Source organism: Anser cygnoides, chromosome 15 (genome assembly GCF_040182565.1).
Source record: "Anser cygnoides isolate HZ-2024a breed goose chromosome 15, Taihu_goose_T2T_genome, whole genome shotgun sequence".
Lineage (NCBI taxonomy): Eukaryota > Metazoa > Chordata > Aves > Anseriformes > Anatidae > Anser > Anser cygnoides.
In genome coordinates this window covers 14,018,364-14,038,757 of record NC_089887.1, presented here as the reverse complement: position 1 = coordinate 14,038,757, position 20,394 = coordinate 14,018,364, and the positions used below count along the sequence as shown (strand labels likewise).

At 43.1% G+C, this 20,394-nt stretch overlaps 1 protein-coding gene across 3 annotated transcripts; it reads right to left on the bottom strand.

Annotated features, from left to right (window-relative positions):
• Window positions 1-1,025: 1,025 nt before the first annotated feature.
• Window positions 1,026-20,295, bottom strand: TMEM114 (transmembrane protein 114). Of its 3 annotated transcripts, XR_010825015.1 has the most exons (6): window positions 20,085-20,295; window positions 19,217-19,297; window positions 9,102-9,239; window positions 5,524-5,763; window positions 2,756-2,805; window positions 1,026-1,924 (listed from the first exon to the last, which is right to left on the bottom strand). XR_010825015.1 is itself a non-coding variant. In XM_066977417.1 (5 exons), exons 1-4 carry the CDS (start codon window positions 20,266-20,268, stop codon window positions 5,531-5,533), a joined length of 636 nt encoding a protein of 211 aa, XP_066833518.1. In that variant the 5' UTR covers window positions 20,269-20,295; the 3' UTR covers window positions 2,562-2,805; window positions 5,524-5,530. The 3 variants fall into 3 exon arrangements, 2 of the variants coding, with proteins under 2 accessions (XP_066833518.1, XP_066833519.1); XM_066977417.1 differs by lacking the exon at window positions 1,026-1,924 and having other exon boundaries at window positions 2,562-2,805; XM_066977418.1 differs by lacking the exons at window positions 1,026-1,924; window positions 2,756-2,805 and having other exon boundaries at window positions 2,855-5,763.
• Between the last annotated feature and the right edge of the window lie 99 nt (window positions 20,296-20,394).

Here is a 20,394-nt window from a genome sequence, read left to right as displayed (position 1 = left end):
ATACACAGTAACTCATTAACTGATGAAAACTTGTGGGTTTACAGTCTCATATTCCCTCTTCTCTGATGGTTTTACAAGTAGCAGCTTCAGAGCCTTGTCCTCAGTGGTAGTGGCACCTCAAAGCTTCCTGTAGGATCACATAGATGTTTTTTCTTAGGTGATAGATTGAGAAACTAGGTCGCATGTCACAAGAGATTTCAATCTGTCAATGCTGCTTCGGTTGCAGTGGGGTATGACATCGCATTTCTCTTCCTTTCCCTTGAGTACCTGAGTCCACATAACCTGCAGACTGCTAGCTAACTGCTTTCCATGGAGGAACTATCCCAAAATAGTGTTCATCCAACATATAAGTCTACCAACCTGATCCTGCACCACTGTTAAGAACAGGAGATGCTCTGCCTTTGTACTTTGGCCTGGAAAAATTACAGATGTTTCCAAGTAGTCTACGAGGAAATACGTTCGTAGATCAGGAGTGGACAATGCTGCCACAGTCCCCAAGAAAGGAAGATCTAATCTAATAGAGGTGGGAGGTTAGAGTTCATCTCTTCTACATTGACTGTTGTTGCACAAAGTTCGACGTTTTGGTGGATCTCACTGAAGTTGCTCATCTTGTGCTCAGAACAGAATTGACTGATTTTTTTTGGAAAAAAAAATGTTGCCATTGAGAGAGGGTTAAGAACTGAAGAGCTACAGAAAACCGTAGCATTCTGTTTCCTGAACAACCTCGTTTACGTTTTCTATACCAGTCCTGAAGTCTGTCTGGTTCAGTTGTTCAAGCCTTAGTCAGTCTGACATATTCAGGAAATAAGCCATGATATACAGGTATTTATTTTTCTGTTATAAGTTATATTCCCAGGTATTCATTTTGATTGAGTTTAATAATGTCAACATTTGTGACAAATAAACTAAACCCAATACCATTGCTCTATTTCCTAAGAGTAAAAACAGTTAAAATTGTTTGCTTTTTATTTTTTATTTAAAAAAAAAAGGGGAGGGGGGGAAGGTTAACAGTACATTTTCCATCACCTGACATTTTAATTTTAGGTGGCCAGCAGCTGGGAAATGTGGCCAGATGCAGAGTTACTGCCTTGGATACGGCAGTTCATAGGTGGGATTCTGTAGGCTTTAAAATAGAGCAGCTACAGCCTAGTGAACGTGGTAGTCTCCTCTTCTCTTCAAACCGTACCAAAAGTAGCATGTATGGAAATTGTTTCTTTCCAAATACAGCCAACTGCTCAGTGTTGTCACAAGATGTCAGCAGAGACTGCTGCTTCTGTGCAAATCCGTGTAAAACACTAAAAGGTCTCGACTCAGCATTCAAACTCTGCTTGCTAGCGTTACATACGTGTCACCCACGCGGGATGTGACCCAGCAGTGTGGATACTGCCACTGCTGGCATCCATCCAGAGATTGAATGTGACACAAGTGTGACTGCTGAAAGTACTGGCAAAAAGGGGGAAACATTTGAGGGCCTAGTTAGGGTTAAAGCTGATTTGTAAAAAGTACAAGAAAGTTATTACAGTAAGACAGCTCTATTATGTTTCAGGAAAAGAAAAAAAATTATGATGGTGTGGGGTTTTTTTTTTTTGTTTTTGTTTTTTTTGTAACCTAACTAGAATGTATTTCAGAAGCTAAAGACCTATAACCTAAAAGAGGGATGGCTAAAGCCTGTGGGTTGAACTGGCCTTCAGGGTGGTGTTGCCTGGCCTCCAAGAACATCTGGCCAGATCCTGCGGGCCTGCGGTTGCTGAGCTAACGACTGTGCCCGCTGAGCAAACAAACGGGGAGCACTGGGGCACAGGGGAGACTCTGGAGCATGGTTATGCCAGTTCCAGGGAGAGTTGAGGCAACTTCGTCTGTTAATAGGAGACGTGTTTTTACTGGTATATCTTGGGAAACTGGTTCACTCCGAGAAATTTGTAAACTGAAGCAGAGAAAAAGGAAATCAGGATTTCTGAAGTAGAAATGCAGCTCTACAGCACCCAGCTCAGGAACCGACCCAGACTCCCTGTGGTTGCATGTCTACATTATATTCACCGGCATTTCCTCTAAAGCTCTTACAGATCTTAAGTTTTTCCACCCCCATGGATTTCTGTGACCTTCCCTATCCTAATCTGCCATCCTCTGAGGGAGCCTTTAAGTGAGTGGCTAGCATTGGCCAGTAGCTCTGTGCACTCTATCAGTTCAAATTACTGCTCTGCTCAGTATAATGTTTATTTTTCTTCACTTTAACTGTGGCCAATTACCTATGAGTTTGCAATTCACCAGGAGGTACTGGGAACAGTCAAGTCTCTTCGTTTCAGTAGTGCATTTTGGAAAAATATAGCAAAGAACTGGGTATCATGTAAATATTAGTTTCATTATAAGTAGGAGGCTGATAAGATCCCTTGGATTGAATTACATGAAGTCTTTTCCAGGATGTTTTCTCTTTCTAGTATAATACTTCAAACTGTTTAAAGCTATTGTTTTCTATTGTTTCTGTCTAGTTCTGTTGACTGTTCAAAACAATCTTTTTCTTTGTATTCAGAAGGAATTTCAAAAAAAAAAAATCAGGGGCTATACAAATATTGAGGAGCCAAAATTACTCTTTATTACCATTGTGCGAGATATTGCAGGAAGTCAGAATGAGAAATTCAGGAAAGCCATGGAAATGTGAATTGCTCTAATCCAATAGCAGATTCACTGGCTTTCTAATTAGGTTTGATCACTTGAGTACTGTATATTGTAGCTGCGTAAGTATCTTATAAATACCTACCACGTGTGACACAGGTACTTCAAAAGCATCATATAAACTGTAGAATAGATCTGCAGAAAAAGTTAAAGAAAAATATATATACATCTTAGTTATTCCATGTCTTTATAAATAATTCCCAGCTCTGGGTTGTCATTTTATTTAATTTTACGCCATTCAAAACCACTGTTATAGAACGTCTGTAATAAACATTGAAAAATAACTCAGATGGTATGTTACTATTACAGCTTACTGTAATGTCTAACATCATACAAATCGTACTATGTTAAATAACTTCACCAGCACCAAAATATAGAAGTATTACATTTTACATAATTCACTTAAAGAGCAATTCACGTGGAATTTTGGCTACAAAGGATTTTTTCTTATCCTCCTTATAGCGCTGATTTGGTATGCTTTAACTTGTCAAATGACTCCATTACACTGTCCCAACGCAAGACAACGTGGAAAATATGTGAAAACCCACGTGGGAGCAACTGAGAATTACAAATTAATTAGGCTATTAACAGGACTTCTACTGCTCGCTCTGTTCAAGACTTCTAACCCCACTTCATTCTGATGGCATGCCTGCCACCCGAGGTCTTAGGCTGGGATTTGGAAACCTCTGGTTCTGCTTGAGCATGGGCAGTGTTTGTGCCTCAGTTCCCCATTCACAGCAGCGTAGTAATGTTTTCCTTTCCTTTTATCTGCGAAGCTCACTGCCGCTGTTTTTTGTGAAGTGCTTGGTACTGTGGGACTAAGATCAGAGCTGAGCTCAGTAAATGTGCAATCTTTAAAAAAAGACGATAAAGTTGTTCCGATGTTTAACAGAGGTAGGTAGATGATGCCCTTTGTGCTACTAGAGGAAGCACAAGGGACTTGCCCAATGACAGCGTGCCTTCCTGACAACTCCTGAGTCACGGTCTTGAGCTGTTGTAATACGCTGAAGTTGTCTGTAACATAACAGAAAGGTAGTGGGGCAGTTTTACACTTTCAGGTCTTTATGCCAGGCCACAGCAGTCAGGGAAAATTTCCTGAATAACTTCAGAGGGCATGAAAGTAAATTTTCACTTAAGTGCAATTGCCCAGAGGTAAAATAAATGAAAACCAGATTGCTTGGCACTTCAGATAAAATTCAGGCATCCTGTGTGCTCAGTTTTACTCAGCAGTTTTGGGCACAGGTTAAACATACTGTAGCACAAAGCATGTTAGTGTTTTCATGAGAAAGAAGCATCAAATTTGCAAAGTAAAAATTGGGAAATGTATCAGATATGTCTTCTGTGTTACGGAATTGGAAAAGCAGCTTGTAATGAGCTGAAGGGGGTAAGTATGTAGCCCAAAGCATCTGATAGATTGGGGCTGGCTGCAGTAGTTAATTAAAACATCCAGAAAAGCAGCTGTAGCTTTCTCTGAGAGTAGTACGCACACCGTTACATTGCCCTTGAGAAGTTTGCAGCCATAGTCAGGACTGTCTGGAGGATAACGAGTATTGAGTCATTCACAGTATCTAGGCCTTACATCCTTTCATTTCTTCACAGCACCAAAGCTCATTTTTAGAAAATCATAGAATCATTTAAGTTGGAAAAGACCTTCAAGATCATCAAGTCCAACTGTCAACCTGACTTACAGAGTCCCATCACTAAACCATTTCTACAACGATTATTCTCACGTATTATTCCTATACTAACCCTAATCAATCTTTTCCACATTTCAAAGAACGTGAGGATGGCATGGAGCTTCCTGTCTGGCAAGTGTCGAAGCCTGAATGTCCACCCAGCATCACTTTTATACTGCTGTCTTCCATTTAACTATTTATTAAAGGCTGGAGTTGTTAGGACTTTCTGTTCCAGTGGCCCCTTTCCCCCAGGGTTATCCAGTGGCATTATGCCACAAGCATTGGGGGATTTTTACTGTAAGAGTAATGATTTTTAAAAAGAGAGCATGATGCTGTGTTTCTCCTTAGTCATTAGACGTAGCTGACATAGAGTGGGCTTCTGGGGTTCTCTGATCTCCCAAATGATCATTTTTGTGTGTTGTCACAGCACTAGTGTGATTGTGGTAGAGGAGTGAGGAGGGCCTCTTTGGGGAGATGCTAGGGAAAAGAAAGATCCTATAAATATGGGAGGTGGACACTAGACTAGATATCCAAGCCATGCCATGGTGTTGGAGATTATCACTGAATTTCTCCAGATTCTCTGAAATTCTTATTCTGGACCTTTACTTTTGATTTTACTTTGTGCAACAAAGCCGTACGGAGTGTGTGCAGTATGAATAGAGGATACTTAGCCCCCACACTCTCCGCCTGGCTTCAGGTATATAGACATCATATTTTGTGTATGGTAGAGGCTGCCAATGTGCCTGGAATTCTGGACATACCCATTAGGAGTCTCAGAGGAGAAACCAGAAGCTAAGTGGACCGTGCAGGCTGGCCTGCAGGGTACTCTGAGGGACAACAGATGGGGAAGCAGAAAGAGAACAGAAAGCCAGAAATTTGTCTTGTTCTAAGCAATGAATGTTTATGTCATATGAGCTACCAGATGAAATTATTTTAAAAACACTAACAATGCAGCGTACTTTCTTCTAAAGCTACAAAGGTTTCCTTATTGACAACACTAAAAATGTGTTACTGATTTATCAGAATTTTTGTATTTTGTAGATAATTTTGAGGAGAGTTTATGGCAGCTGGCAAGATATTTAGTCACGGCCTTGCCAATTTTATTACCCCTAGTGACCACACCGACCGAGCGATCCACATTTCTAGGCTCTGCAGGGTTCTGTTGTTGCAATGATACCTGCTGTTCAAAGCGCCTGTTCACACCGCCGTTTCAGGCCCACGACTCTCGCTGCCAGGAGAAACACAGCCCCAGTGAGCACTTCTGCGACAAACGAGATCCATACTAGGGCCAGAGACCAGCCAAACCTGATGTCGATTTCTACCAGGACATCCTTACTCCTCAGGAGGCAGACAGCTTCTTCAAAGGCAGCAGCTGAATATGCAATGTAGACACAGATCCCTGTAAGCGTAACAAGTGCTGGGAAAGAAAAACACATTCAGTTAATCAGGATCCACTGCAGAAAGTAAAAATACTTGCACTCCTCTTAGGGATTCCTTGCCATTCCTTCCTATCTACCTAGGCCAGATTACCACTTAGCCTCTGTCTACCTCCCCAGTTGCGTCAAGGCTGTTTTTTAGGGAAGAGTGAGAGAAAAAGTTTTATTTTTCTATATATTGAGTTTCTCGAGTTCAATACTGAATCAGAATGTGTAGCAACAAGCCTTCTGCAATAGAAATCTAGTCATGTCTTTTACGGGTACCTTGTGCATCTCTGTCTTCATTGTGTGTTATAACACATCCTAATTTCTCATTGCTGTGCATCATGTACAGTTGTTTATGCAAGAAAGCCCATGGCAAGAGGTTCTTGCATTTCAGGTCAGTGACCTGAATTTAGGATGGTTTTGAATGTTGACTCTCAAACAAGAAGCCAGATGTTTTCAGAATGAAAGGATTGTACAGAAACTAGCAAACCTGGGGAACTGTACATGTAGCACAAGCCCATGCTACATCCTGGGCCTATCATCTGTTCACTCAAAGGACATGTACAAACTTCAGACTTCATTCAGTGGCAAGAAAGAAGACAGAGGAAGGCCCAGAATCTGAGGACTGTGGTCTAGGGGAAGTAGGAGTCACTGGAACGTTTGTTGGAAAAGACGGTGTCTTATCTGATTCTGAGGGATAAAAAATTCGGTTGGGCTTTTATCACAGTGTAAGTCTAGATGTGATTATGTTTTTGCCAGAAAGACAAGTTTTAGTAGAGGCAGACTAAGACAGAAGATAATTGGGTTATCCAACGGTGAAAATTCATGCTCATATTCTTGATTTTAGCCATGCTTTTATGTCTGTGCCTTGTTCTAGGCCTCCGCAAGGGGAAAAAAATCACTTCTCTATACCTCTTGTGAGCTGAAATGGAAATAGTGACTGCTTCATTGAAATTTTAAGGTTTGTTGAGTTGTGTTCCCCCTCGAGTGTAACTGCATTTAAAAAAAAAAAAAAAAAGAAAAAAAAAAAAAGGAACCAAACAGCATGTCTTGGGATGTGGAACATATCAGTTCTGCTATTTTCCAAAATAATCACGTTTTTAGAGTTACAACCTAAACTACTTCCTTCTGGCAAGACAGCACTATCTAATCAGTATCAAGCTTCATGAACTGGAATATTGCATCGACCTGTTACACACATCAAGCCTCGGTGCAGCTGAAACAGCCAAACAGTACTGCCTGAGTAGGAGGCTCTGGTGTTGTGTCAGTCTGTACACGCTGTCCTCGGAAACAGCGCTAGCTGCAGGTTCAGAACAAACTGTAGCCACCCTTCCCCAATAATGTCTTTGTGTTTCCTTTCCCTCTCTGCAACCCCGTGTGTCTTAGAAAGGCACAGTACTCCACTCCTCAACAGGATAATCATGCTTTGCACTTCACGGCTTTTCATCTTTCACTTACTATTTAGGGTAGTTTTCAAATAGCCTAAGCCTTTTTAGTGAGTTCAGCTTTCTGATGTTCTAAGAAAATAGGACTTACGGGGTTGTCTTTTTTGTTTGGTTGGTTTGTTTTGTTTTGTTTTTCAGAAGAAAAGCATAATGGGGGGTGGCTGGTCTTTGTAAGAGCACTTCAGACTAAAAAGGTCAATCAAGACTTCAAGACAGCAGCACATTTCCTTCCAACAATCTCTTCTCAGTCTCTTAAAAACAGGACTATAGGAACAGGTGATGTGGACCAATACTGACGATCCCCTTTTCTGTGGGAGAAAATTTCTGTTTCAAGTACCTCATGAAATACTACTGAATATATCTTTGGGGGAGGAAAACAGAGATGAATTTAAACCCAGCTATCCTACTTTGACAGAATGTTTTTTGTTTCAATTCGTAAATGACTTTTTAAAATGCAGAGGTTGTGGTTACAGCAAAAATAATGATGAAATGAACCCCACAAAACTTAAAAGAATTTCACTAGCTTCAAATTGAAATGTTACACCAACTAACACAACTCTTTGGGGGTTCCTTCCGTAAGAATTTCAAAACATGGAATTTCAGTTTAGTAATCTGAACAGGGGCAATAAAAACAACGGAGCTTCCATCCCCTGCAAAAGCCTGGTTGTAAAAAAGTTGGCAACCAGGCCACTACCACATGAAGACATGGGCAGAAGGGCCAGGAACAGGTGAGTAACAAACAGGTGGTTCAGGTGGCAGCAGTGTTTGGGTGCATGTCAGTGGATTTTGGGTGAAGTGCAGTAATTGCGCTTATCTTCTGTGTGAACAGTGCTGCTGTTCTCAGTCCAGCTACCAACAGGAAGGGAGGAAGGGGTTTATTTATGGGTGACTTCAATGAGCAGCGCTGTTTGGGATCCTTGTCGGCCTAAGGCGGGCCGAGGCAGACTTTGGTCTCACTCACATTTGGTCCAGGGATCAGAACCTAGCTCTGCGCTGGTGCAGACACAGCCTGGGTCCATGAGGATTAAAGAGGAACTCTGGTGTTACTATAGAGCAAAAATAATGAAATATGTATAAAATCATCAGATTTTTCAAACAATATGCTGTACAATTGGCGATTGTGACAAATCGGAAAATTCTTCTGTGACGTGCTCCATACAGCACCTTCCCTGAGGAGCACAAACCTCTTCAGTCAGTGTTACACTGTGAGCATGTGACTGATGGGCAAATAACCCTCAGCGCCTTCCCTGTATGGTGTTTGGCCTTCTTACAAGCCACTGAAGTCCTAGAACCTGCTGCTGTGACCTGAAGCTGCCTGTGGCTGGCTGTGCTGGGGTGGTGCAACGAGCTGAAGGCTTTGTGCCCCAACAGTTTGGAGACACCACTCCAGCTCAGAACTAGCAGTAAAGGCAACCCAGGAATACCAAGCAAGACCCCCTTCAGGAACTCTACTCAAACTCCTTTGAAAATATGTCATTTAAGTTTATAGGTGTAAGGTGTGTGCCAGGCTATTAAACCATGTGCTCTACTAATACCAAAATCACGTCTCCATAACTTCAGATTTCAGACCTCACCTGTGAAGAGTCTGAGCGCTGTGCTGCGAAGGTATTTAATCTTTTGTGTTAATAAACAGAGCAGTCGTGTTCAAGGTGTGACTCGCTCCACACAGATGTATGGTTGTGTGTGATCACAGCCACTCCTGGCTGTGTGGGGCAGCTTTTCTACTCCAGAGCCCTGTCAGGAGCTGCACAGACACCAAGTGAATGAGCAGCAGCATTATTCTGAAAGCAAAGTCTTGCTTCACCTTTTTTGCTGGAAGGTAAAGTGATGTTTCCTAGATATAATCTCTTATTATCTAAAAGCATTAAGCCAGGAGTTTGATATAGTACCTCCGAAAAGAAAAAGCAGACCCGTCATTAGAAGCAGTAGGTAGGCCCTGGCAAGAATACTGATGAATCCAGTCATTCCTCCAAAAATCATCAATATCAGGCTGAGGGGCATCAGGATGACAAATGTCCCATGCATGTCTGAAGAAAAATGAAGAATGTTAGTATTATAATGTTTTACTGTGGTGTCACTGGATAATTAATAATTAATAACTTATAATCAATCATTATTGAGAGCAGTGGCCCTAATCAGGATCAAAGCTGCCTTCTGTGCAGCACAAACAAGGAACTGAACTATCTCTGGGGTTCTCGATTTAAGTAGGCAGGACAAATACATGATATGGAGAAAAAGGCATCATTCAGAGGAAGCCCTTTATAGACTGTGCTTCAGAGACTGTGACGATAAAGGATACGTCTACGTGGACATGTTTAAGCAATAAATCTGTTCCCAGGTATTAAGCCTAGCTGGCTAGCAGGTGATGCATTGCATCTGGTAGTCACTAGCAACCTTAATAAAAAGCAGTCAGGTTATCTAAATCATACCTATCATAGTGAGTGGCATTGTTCTGTTTGGGTGGTGAAGTCTAGCAGATGTTTTGTTTAAATGCTTTCTTTTCTGTCATGCCCTCTGCTGAACTGATCTACCAAACTGTTGACCTTTTCATCTGTTGCAGCAGAACAAGAAGTAGAGGCAAATTTCCCTACCCAGCTCTCATTCTGTGTCTGTCATTGTTTTCTACAGCAGCTTCACTAAGGACATTAGCCTCTGCTGGTTGCTTCCTCCTATGCTAAATGTTTTACATTAGTCCTTATTGATCCCTATAACATTTTAGTAGCTGTGTAAACAGAGGGTTGCTATGTATTTTTCATATCATGCTGTTTTTCCATCATAAACCATCTTTGTCTCATTCTCTCTCATGCAATCTATTCAGTGTTCCACCCTACCTTTCCTAGAATAGTAACAAAAAATAAAGTAAATCCAGTTTCCAGCATCCACTTATACTTTATACCTGAAGAGGGAAGAGTTACTGAGAAAGGAAACTTACATTCCATTTTCTGAGGGGTTCTGGGCTTCAGTGACTTACTTAATTTCACAGATAAATAACAATACAACATTAGCTAGTTCCCAAGGAAAATGAGTCAGAAGATCGGAGTTTGTGTATGATCAGATCATATTTTTTAAGTGTCTGTAATTCCTGCTTATGTGGAGGTACACCACTTGTCAGCGGGTAAGAATCCAGCTTATCCTCTTCAGTATAATTGTAATGATTACACACAGTCAGGGATCAACTTGTGTTGCTTCTGTGCTTGTTCTTTCAATTAGTTAGTTCAGTCTGTTTCTTTGGAGCTGTGACTCGTGAGTGATGCTGGGTACTGCAACACCCACTTGACTTTGATAATTAGGTAAAGATTTGTTATTACCTCATTAATATAGGTATTTGTTCCTCATTACCTTCTGTATAAAGAAGAAAAATCTGCAAATTGCCTTTCAGCTTCACTCTGAAAATTTACTCTCAGAAAATTTATGAATGGGAGTAACTTATTCATCTTATTCCTCATTTGTACTACTGTAAAGTCACTGAAGCAAGTTGGAGAATGTCTTTGTAAATTAAAACTGAATCTGCTCTAAGGCTAATTAAAAAATGTAACTTGGTTCAGTTCTAGAACAAAGCTGCTCTTTCAGCCATCTTGATGGTGCCTTGTAATGTGTCAAGGACTTAGCTGTTTAGCTCTTAATGGTTGAAGAATCCTCTCAGATATTCCCAGTGAGCTAACGAAACATCTTGAGGCAAAGTACTAGAGTATTCTGATCAAACATAGCAAGGTTTTTTGTTGTTGTTGGTTGGTTGGTGGTGGTGGTTGTTGTTTTATATAAGAAAGAGTCCTGGTAGTTTTGTTCATTATTTGTTGTAGCTTGGACATTCATTGGACCTGATGAGTGGAGAGAAGGAAAAATCTCAAGCAAATGTAATGAAAAAAGAGCAAACTGCCTCAGCTAGAAGATGCACCAAGCACTAGAGATAAAAGAAAAGATGGATTGACGGAAGCCAGAAATAAAATTATAATGAAAGCAAAAAAGATAGCATTCAGTTTTGCAATGAACTGGCAATGAAATACTGTGACCTATTAGAAAGCCTGGATTCTCTTTGGAAAGCATGATGTGAGTTCTGGTTACGCTGGTGTTCTGGAGACCCTGAGTTACGCTCAGGGAGACCTTGGAAGGCTAGGAAGAGCCAGCATGGGAACAGGGCAGACACTTCATTTCTTCACTTGAGTGGAATTGGTCTCAAGACATAATTAGTCATTTTGTGTAGTACATGACATGCTCCCAAGGAAAAATGTTGCACATGACAAAGTTTTGGGAGGTCACCCTTTTGTTCCTCCATTTCTTTTCATTTATGCTGGAATTAGTTTCTTGTATTAAATGAGCCAGACTTAGGCCTGCGTCGGTATCAGTTGACGTCCAGGAAGCAGGAATTCAGCATTCCGCGTGGAAGGGAGCACTTTCTCTCCTTGCTTCTAAATCTGGGGATACTGCCTGGGCTTTCCTTCAGCAAAACTGGCCCATGGCGGATGTTGATGACTGGGAAACACAAACCTGCAGGAGTTCCCAGGTGCTAAGGCTCAAATCAGCGTTCAGCTCACTGTGTATAAATCAGTACGTCAAAGCTGTTGGCAAAAGGAGGAATAGGCACAGAACTTGGCCCAGGAGTTTTACATAGTCAGAAGTGGTTGTCAGGGACACGATGCAATGTGACATGACAGAACAGAGGTTTGGTACACAATTTAGTTCTCATTTTCTACAGAGGCAGCAGGAACAGGCTAGTCTTCTGCCCTGGTTGTGCTTCCTGAGGGTATTAGGCCTGATTTTGATCCTCCACCTTTCTGATATCCATGTGTTCTCTTAGCTTTAGTAATACTAGTCTTGTGGGTAAGAGGTGAGAGGGGTTGGAGGGATGAAAGCTGATGCAATTAACATTAAAAAGTCTGAATGGTGCAACTGTCCCCAGGCCTGGCTTTGGTGGGAGGGTAGTCATGTAAACAAGCTCACCACAGGGCCTGTGCTTTGTCATTTCCCTCACTAGTCAAAGCTGCTGCTACCAAACCACTCCTCAGGACAGAAGTGCTGACAGTTGCTCGTTCTTTGACCTTCCTTTCCATGGTGTGATTTCAGCTTCTGCAGCTGGGACTGTAACCTTAGCTAGGACAAGTGCGGGTGATCAGGTCCCGAGTGTCATCTTTTCTTTTGAACCAAAGGGAGAACAAACCCATACCCCAGAGCGTTACCCTGGGGAGTGTCATAAACTACATTAGTGATCTGTGACAACTGCATGCAACATCAGAATAACTGGTTTTTAGGCCCTCTGCACTGAAGGTATGTATGTTTTAGGGATGTATCAGGTGAAACCCACACATCCCACTTAACAGAGCCTTTTCCTACATATAGCTGGGATCATTGTCTCTCATGAATCACCTGCGGCTGTTTTAAAATCAAATATTTAATGGACTGCATTTGGCTAAACAGGACTTTTATCACCTTGAGTGTTCTAGTTCAATACCTAATACCCATTCGTGCTTCTTCTATGCAATCTGCAACTGCCTGGAAAACTTATTCTAAGATGCTGCCATGGAAACCACTCAGGAATTTGAATTCATGCCGTCTGGCATATGATATTATGCCATTATATGCCTTGATTAGAGGGACAGAATTAGTTTATAGAAGGACATGACTTAAAATATCTTTACTGTATTTCTGCCTTCAATAATTACTTGGGAGAGAAGTTCAAACACAAATTTTGCAAACTTTTCTTTTTAGGTTGTGTTGAAATACACATTTCTGTTATGTGTTATGCATATAACTGTCTTTATTTTGATAAGATCAATATTGAAAAAACAAGCATTTTGCACAACAACAGGTACGTGCACTTCCCCATAAAGCAGAGCTGTTTCCCACATTGATTTCTCAATAATGCCCAAGTTCCCTGTCAGTCTAGCCCAGGAGATCCAATACTGAAACAAACTAACATATAAAAAGTACTTTGCTTGCTGTGTCTTCATGCGGTTTTACATCAGCTAGCCAAAGCTGTTTTACTCGAGCTGTGACCAAATGTCTCTAAGAGTGCCATCCACACGCAGCATGCGTCCAGATCTGTGAACTTGGCAGACATTTCTAAATTACCATCCGACACAGCTGGTGATGAGCAGTTTGTAACAGATATCTCTGGAACGAGGTACAGGAACTGAATGGTATCGGCGCTAACCACTGGCAGGTCTAGCAGCTTTGGTAATCGTCTCCTGCTAACCTGCTGGAGCTTTGTTGCTGCAAACTAACTTTGGATTTGTTTGCACAGCTTATATTATAGCAAGGAGCCTCTAGAAATCTGCAACAGTCATCTCATCAGAAATAATCCGAATGGCAGCAGCTCAGAAGAGCCTAATTAGGGACCTGTTTGTCTTCCCCAGCAGTAACTAAACAGCCCCTCAGAAGGAGCTGCACGGAAGCCTGCAGCTCAAGCAGAATGCCGGCAGGAGCAACAGCCAGCAGGGCTGCCTTGGAAAGGTTTGGCAGGGGGGATGAAGTGGTGCACTCAGAAAGCCTGACCTGCTCGGAAGGAAGGCAGGAAACGACCTAAAGAAACACGCAATAGAAAAGAACTGCTGTCTGTGGCTGGATGTGAGGCTTCTGGGCTAGAACCCCAGCGACACGAGGGCCTGGATTCCCCCGTTCAGCAGAGAAAAGGTGGTGGTGGAGGAGGGCTGACAGGATTAGGGTGGCCCAGGATAATTGGCTAGCCTCTGGACTTTGGGTTAGTGGTGTCAGCTCTGTGCTCTTTTCTGCTAACAAATCTTTGAGCTGAACTGGAAGACAAAGTGAAGACAGGAGAAATATAATGATGCTGACCTGATGGGAAGCTTCAATGGATGGAACGGTAAACAAAAGCAGTGCAACACGGTTCAAATTCTATTGCTATGATAGCAATGATATATGAAAATGAGGACATTCATCTGAAGTTGTCACTCTGTTATTTCAGATTTCTGTACGTATTTACTATAATATCTACTGTAAGGACTGGAGCCCCTCTGAAGGACCACTGCACTGGTGCTCAGAAACAACGATCTGTTTGGGTATACATCTACCATATCAGTGAAGACAGAAATCCTGTGTACTTCACTTGGGACTTATTTCACATGGCCCCTGCACTGGCTCTTGATGGGTAGTCCAACCATAGCTGTTCTTTTTGATAAGTTGAAACCAAAGAGAAAAATCGCGGAGAACTGTAAATTCCCCAGGTAATATGCAATGGCAGCCAAACAAATAGTCATTCTGGGATAGCAGCATGAGTACAATCATTTAACTCAGTAAAAATGAAGCAGAACTATTAAGAGGGGGGAGAAGAGTGAAAGCAGCTGGTTAGTGACTGTTACAGGGTCTGCATGCTGTGAGGAAATCCAGTCTTATTAAACTAATTCTGTTGAGGAAGAAACTGAGGCAGCTGTCACGTTACAACGGAGGTATTTAGGAACTGCCTCTACTGCGGAGCTTGTTTCCCTCTAGGAAGCGCCAGTTCCCTGCAGGAAGCACTAACTTGTCTGCAGCCTCATGGGTCCAAGTAAATTAATGACTTAAAAAAAAAATAATAATAATACACTGGGGAGAATAATTTCAGCAGTTGTGGATGGGCAGCTGCACACTCCCGTCTTGGTTTTACAAGCATTTCTTTCAGTTGTGGAAACCACAGACATGAACTGATCGTCCCAGGACGGCTCAGGAAGAAAAGAGCACTAAATAAAGGGGCAAACCAGGTAGCCATCAGTAGCTAACAGTAGTTCCTGTCACATTATTTTTGTACCACTAGCCCCAGCTCTGCAGTGTAAATGGGCCCCAACACCAGCTACGGGTGCAAAGTTAAGAAATTTTAAGAGGAATTAAGCATTTGGTAATTTTGCATCTGCTTCTGTCTTTGGACCAAAATGGCCTCTTTTTAAGTTTTGGCCAAGTAACACATAATGGATATTGCTTTGACGTGCCAAAAAAAAAAAAAAGGAAAGAGGTTTTGTGACACTTTGGTTTTCGACAAGGCGGGGGGAGTCAACACACAGAAAACAGAAATCTCCACGATTTAACAAATTCCACCATGCTTTGGAAAAACCTTTGCGACAGCTTTCTAGGATCAGCAAATCGTATTGCATGTAGTTCAGAATGTAGCTGGAAGTAATTTGAATGCTACCAGGCAGGGGTCACTCTCCAACCACAACTGAGACACGAGGTTTCACGAACTTCCAAAAAGTCAAGTTCATAGCAGGGTCTTGCCGAGACACCTTAGTACCTAGCTGACACACTGCTGTTTTTCTTTTGACAGCTAATCTGTCCTACAAGAAGTACTCGAACCTAGCCTGGAGTACTGATCAATTCTGATTTAAAAAAATATATATTTACAAAATTGTCCATTTTGCTCAGATTACACTGGCGCACCTTTATTTAAATCTATACTGGTAATTACTACTTAATTAACAATATCGAGTTTGGTAAGTTAAAAATAGTTGTATTATAAAAACTCCCAAGAGTAACCTTTTCCCACTGAAAGCTTTTTTTTCCTCTTCTTTTTTTTTTTTTTTTGATAAAATGATTTTACAGCAACTCTTGGGGAAAACTTTTCAGTTGATTAAATCCTGCCACTTCTTCCATACACGCATTTCCCTCTCTCTGTATGTGATCCTCAATGTCTGGGATGTGATTTTGAATGTTACCAGCTGGTAACAGTGGAATCTTTGGCTTCTTTCAGGTTTTGCTGAAGGGATTACCTCTGACATCTGGGATGGGGTAACAGTCATCCTGGCTCAGGCATCATTTGGAGAGGGAAAGTACTAGGTACATTTGAGCAGTTCTGCTAAACACAGGCATGGTTCAGGTCTTTCAGACGTGCAGAACCTGCTGCAGCCTGGGCTGCTGCTGTGAAAAATCCGTGTTACAAAGAAGTGCCCAGAAATGCAATAAAGAGGTTTTTCAGTTTCTGTACAAAATTGATGGGCTTCCATTACACCAAATTAGCAGAGCAGATCCAGAAAAAAGAAATAATGTTAATTTTATGTTATGAAAGCACAGAGGAATTTCCCTCAGAAAGATACCTTTTCGTGGTATTTCATAAAGCCCTATATGGAACAGAGGAAAATAAACACCTCCAGCTAAAAGGCATTTTATAAATGCAGAAAATTCAGAAAAGCTCCTGGCAGGTAGTCAAGTCATATCTTTCTGTAGATGGTGGCTGATGTTTTAAACAAATACAGAATCATCCCAGAATGTAATCTGTAGTGGGAAAACATTTTATACATTGTAGGTTTGGGGGAGAGGGGGTGTATGTCATATGTTCAGCTGGAGGGAGTGGTAGGAAAACAAAACCAGTGGAAGGTTAATGTCCAGCAGAAGGCACGCTTGTGTCTAATCTGTTAGAGAAATTGCTCCGGGGTGCTCTAGTGATGTGAAAATCCATCATACTCTCGGGGTTAACAAGACCGAGGCTGACTGCCTGAGCGATGCTGCTGGTAGCACAGCGCTTTAATTTGTACGCCCAATTGTTCTAATTTGTCAGGAGCTCCATCTGAAGCATGCAGTAAGCCTAAAAGGAAACTGCTGGGAATGAATAGGGGAGAGACTGGAAATGTGGAGGGAGGCAACGTGCAGGCTTTTCATTCTCTAACAAAGGATTTGTCTTCGGGCAGTGACCAGCGCGTCGGCTGCCACTTAGACTCAGCTCTTTGCGCGCAGGCACAGACCTTCTCTCGTCTTTTTGGCTCTTGTGTCTAGTTAAGATGTGCCAGGAAGAGCACGGGAACACTGAAGAAAGCAGAATGGGATTCCTGATGTGTGCCCTAAGTGCCCGCACTAAGAGACAGCCCTTTAAAGATTTTTAGGAATAAAAGGCAAGAAACGTGCCTGATGTTACCAGAGCTCCTGAAATGCAGTCTGCCAGTCAAACAGGGAGAGATACGGGTGTACAGCTAGACAGGATGAGACTAATTCCGTGTGAATGCGACTCATGCTGACACCCGCACAGGCACGCAAAGGAAAAAAAGTACATTTAAAGCTGTGTAGTTAGCCTGTTTGCCCCTTGTAGCAACACATGAAGAAATTACCTTAACTACACTGGAATCAAGAATGTGGGAATTGTCCTCTGAAATTCTAGTTAAAATTTATTGTAGGTGAAGGTGAAGGTTAGCACTGATCTGCCTAAATATGATTCAGTGACCACTGTCAGAAAATACCTAAGGAAGAAATATAAAGCTCAGTACTTAACAAACCTAGATGACACTTAGAAATACCTGTTGTTCCTAGAAGTACAGCTGCTATTGCTGTGGTCTGTAGCCTAACTGCACTGAAACTGCCCATCTAAAATATCAAAAAGTTCGCTCTGTAGCACATTCTAATCAAACTTTATAGGTTCTTCTAATTAAAGTGTCCTTAATTCCTTATCTCCTCATTTTTAGGCAGACTACACCCGCTTATAATAAAATACACGAGTGTCTTTGCAGCCTGTGGTCTTTGCCCAAGAAGCTAAGAATAGTATTTGATGTGAGAGACAAAATTTCTCTGAGGCTTTGAAGAGTCTGTAAACACAGTTATGAATCCATTCTTTTTCCATTCATTATTTTCTTACACTTCGTGACTACCAAAGACATGTCCTTTGTTTCCAAGCCAACATCATTTTTGTAACAAAAAGAGCTCCATAATAGTCTTTGATTCTGTTTTGGCAGAATTCAGCTTCCATCAAAGAGCTGTAATCTAAAATTTCCTTGTCTGAGAAGAATTACAGATGTAGCATTTGCAAACATGAACACAATTTTTGAAATGCTAGTAATTTTGTCCTAAAATTTTAGACAACCTCCAACTTGCTAGTTGAGGTACCCACACTTAAAATGTGATCGGTGTGGTTAGGTTCAGTGAACTATTAAATAATAGTAAAAATTATATTACTTTGGGGTAAATTAGCCCGAGAGGGTTACGTGATCCAGCAGACAGTCATTCTCAGTTACCTGCACTGTTTTCACCAACATCAAGCAGCTGAGGTCCTGCGCCTTAAGCAAGGAAGATGACAGGAATGGCACTTTTACATTGGGAAGCACAGAGACACAACCTGTGCGGGTAGGCTTGAGCCTGTTGATACGTCTGTCCCGCAGTTTCAGCAGCCCACTGGGGTTGTGCTGCTACTTTAACTTCGCAGCCACTGCTGCAGCACAGCTGCGTTAGCATCGTAGCCTTTCTTTGCCATGTTTAGCTCTGTCTGGAGATGCTGCTCCAAGAGATTAAAGACACTCTGAGCCTCTCAGAAGGGCTGCTCGGGGAGATGGATGGATTTGGGGGAAAGAATACAGCTTTAAGGCACAGGACAAAAGCTTACATTCTGCTTGCACAGGGAAAACAAATAGGGTCAGAGAGGAGAGGTAAATAAAAGGAAGCCCACATACAAGCTCTTGTATGAACAATATCATGCTAAAGATGATGCAAATAAGCTAATTCATCTTTTATGAGAAGCCCAAAAGCATTTGAAAATGTTTAGTATGGACTGTCTGAAAACATTCTGATACTGACAAGTGAATCTAGTGTAAGGCAAGGAATACCAGTGTATGTAACTAGAAACTTCAGGCAAGCTTTTTGAACACGATGTTCTTCCCCGAGTTTGAACACTTCTTTTAGTTACTGGTTTGTTTTCTTAAGTTCCTGCACACTCGTTATTTTTTCAGTGCAACGGATCCCAATGACAGGGTAGATAAGTATCTGTCTTAAACAGCAATTTAACTGTCTGCTTAAGGGATTGAACTATTTGGGAGGGGTATTTTGAACACTCTCGCCATTTAGTTTAAGCAATCAGGTACCTTCCTGAGCCATGCAAGGCAGAAGCATCTTGCTTCCCTGAAAAAAATTAGCTGAACTTGACCTGAAATAAATGGTTCTGTCAACAGAAGTCGCACTTAAGGACGCCATGCAGTGACGGCTCTGGCACAGAAGCAGCCAAAGCACCTGCCTGAAGGGCTCCCCTCCGAATCAGAACCGGGACCGTGTAAGTGTCTCAGAAGGGAGGGAAGGGTGGATGGAAGCACAGAAATAACACAAAGTTACTCACATAAAAGCTGTCTGTGTGAGTCGGTGATGTTTGCATTCCCATGCCAGAAGGGGTTGATCAAAGGGTAGCATTTGTTCCTAACTGATAAAGAAGGGGAAAAAGAAAAAAGCAAAGGACAAAAATGAAATATAGCAATATATTCTCTTTCTTTTGTGTGTGTGTGTGTACATATAATAAATACGTTATCATCTCCTTTAAAAAGTTGTTCCCAGTAGGGAAGCAAAGGAGGGGATTTTCAGTACTCCACCAAAGTAACGTCCTTCTTGTCTACGATGCCCATCGGTTACTCCATGTTCCTAATGGTGGAGTCAAGCCAAGATTAACTCCAGTGCTACAGGCAACATGCCCGGCATCCAATGAAACTAAATGGGTAAAATCCTGTAACATCCACGTGTGGTCGTGGGGTCCTTCGTTACAGCGCCGACCTGCTGGACACCCGTCGGGGTCCCGTGCAGGGCAGTCGCCTGCCTTTCTGCTGCACAGGGCTGCGGCGACGGGGCTGGTGTTGGCGTTTTTCGCAGGTGTGCATCAAGCACCGACGCCGTCCGTGCCGCGTTACTCCGGGACGCCTGTCGCGCAGTGCCGCGGGCGCCGTTCACATACCGGCGATATTTGGCTGCTTTCAGCCCAGCCGCGCTTTGGCCCCGCTCACACCCCCCGCCCCGACTCAGGGCAGCCCCACGACACCACCCCGAGCCCCCCAACCCCGGCACCCCCCGGGGCTGCTGGGGGGAGTGGGGCGGGGCCTCCGGCCGCCCCGCCCCTCCGTACAAGCCCCGCCCCCCTCCGCTCAAGCCCCGCCCCCTCCGTTCAAGCCCCGCCCCCTCCCTCAGGCCCCGCCCCCTCCCTCAGGCCCCGCCCCACTCACGCCGGCAGGTCCGCCAGAGCCCCGAGTGGGAGCTGAGCGCCGCCGTGCCGTTGCCGGCCGCCTCCAGGCGGGAGGCGTCGATGATGTACCAGAAGTCGGTCGCCATGGCCACGGCCAGCAGCACGAAGCTCGAGGCCCCCGCCAGCGCCAGCACCAGCGGCAGCGCGCCCAGCCCGCCCCGCATCGCGCCGCTCCGCGCGGGGAGCCGCGGGCAGCCCGCCCCGCCCCGCCCCGCCCCGCCCCGCCCCGCGCACCGCCCGGCCACGCCCCCTCCCGGGGCCACGCCCCCCTCCGAGGCCACGCCCCCGCC

Bases quoted from the DNA above. Each gene is read 5' to 3' on its own strand.
- TMEM114 (XM_066977417.1), bottom strand. From the start codon at position 20,268: ATGCGGGGCGGGCTGGGCGCGCTGCCGCTGGTGCTGGCGCTGGCGGGG. The intron at 9,240-19,216 runs GTGAGTAACTTT...ATTTTTCTTCAG, and splicing joins CTCACACAGACAGCTTTTAT to ACATGCATGGGACATTTGTC. The intron at 5,764-9,101 runs GTACTATATCAA...TTTCTTTCCCAG, and splicing joins TCTGCTTTTTCTTTTCGGAG to CACTTGTTACGCTTACAGGG.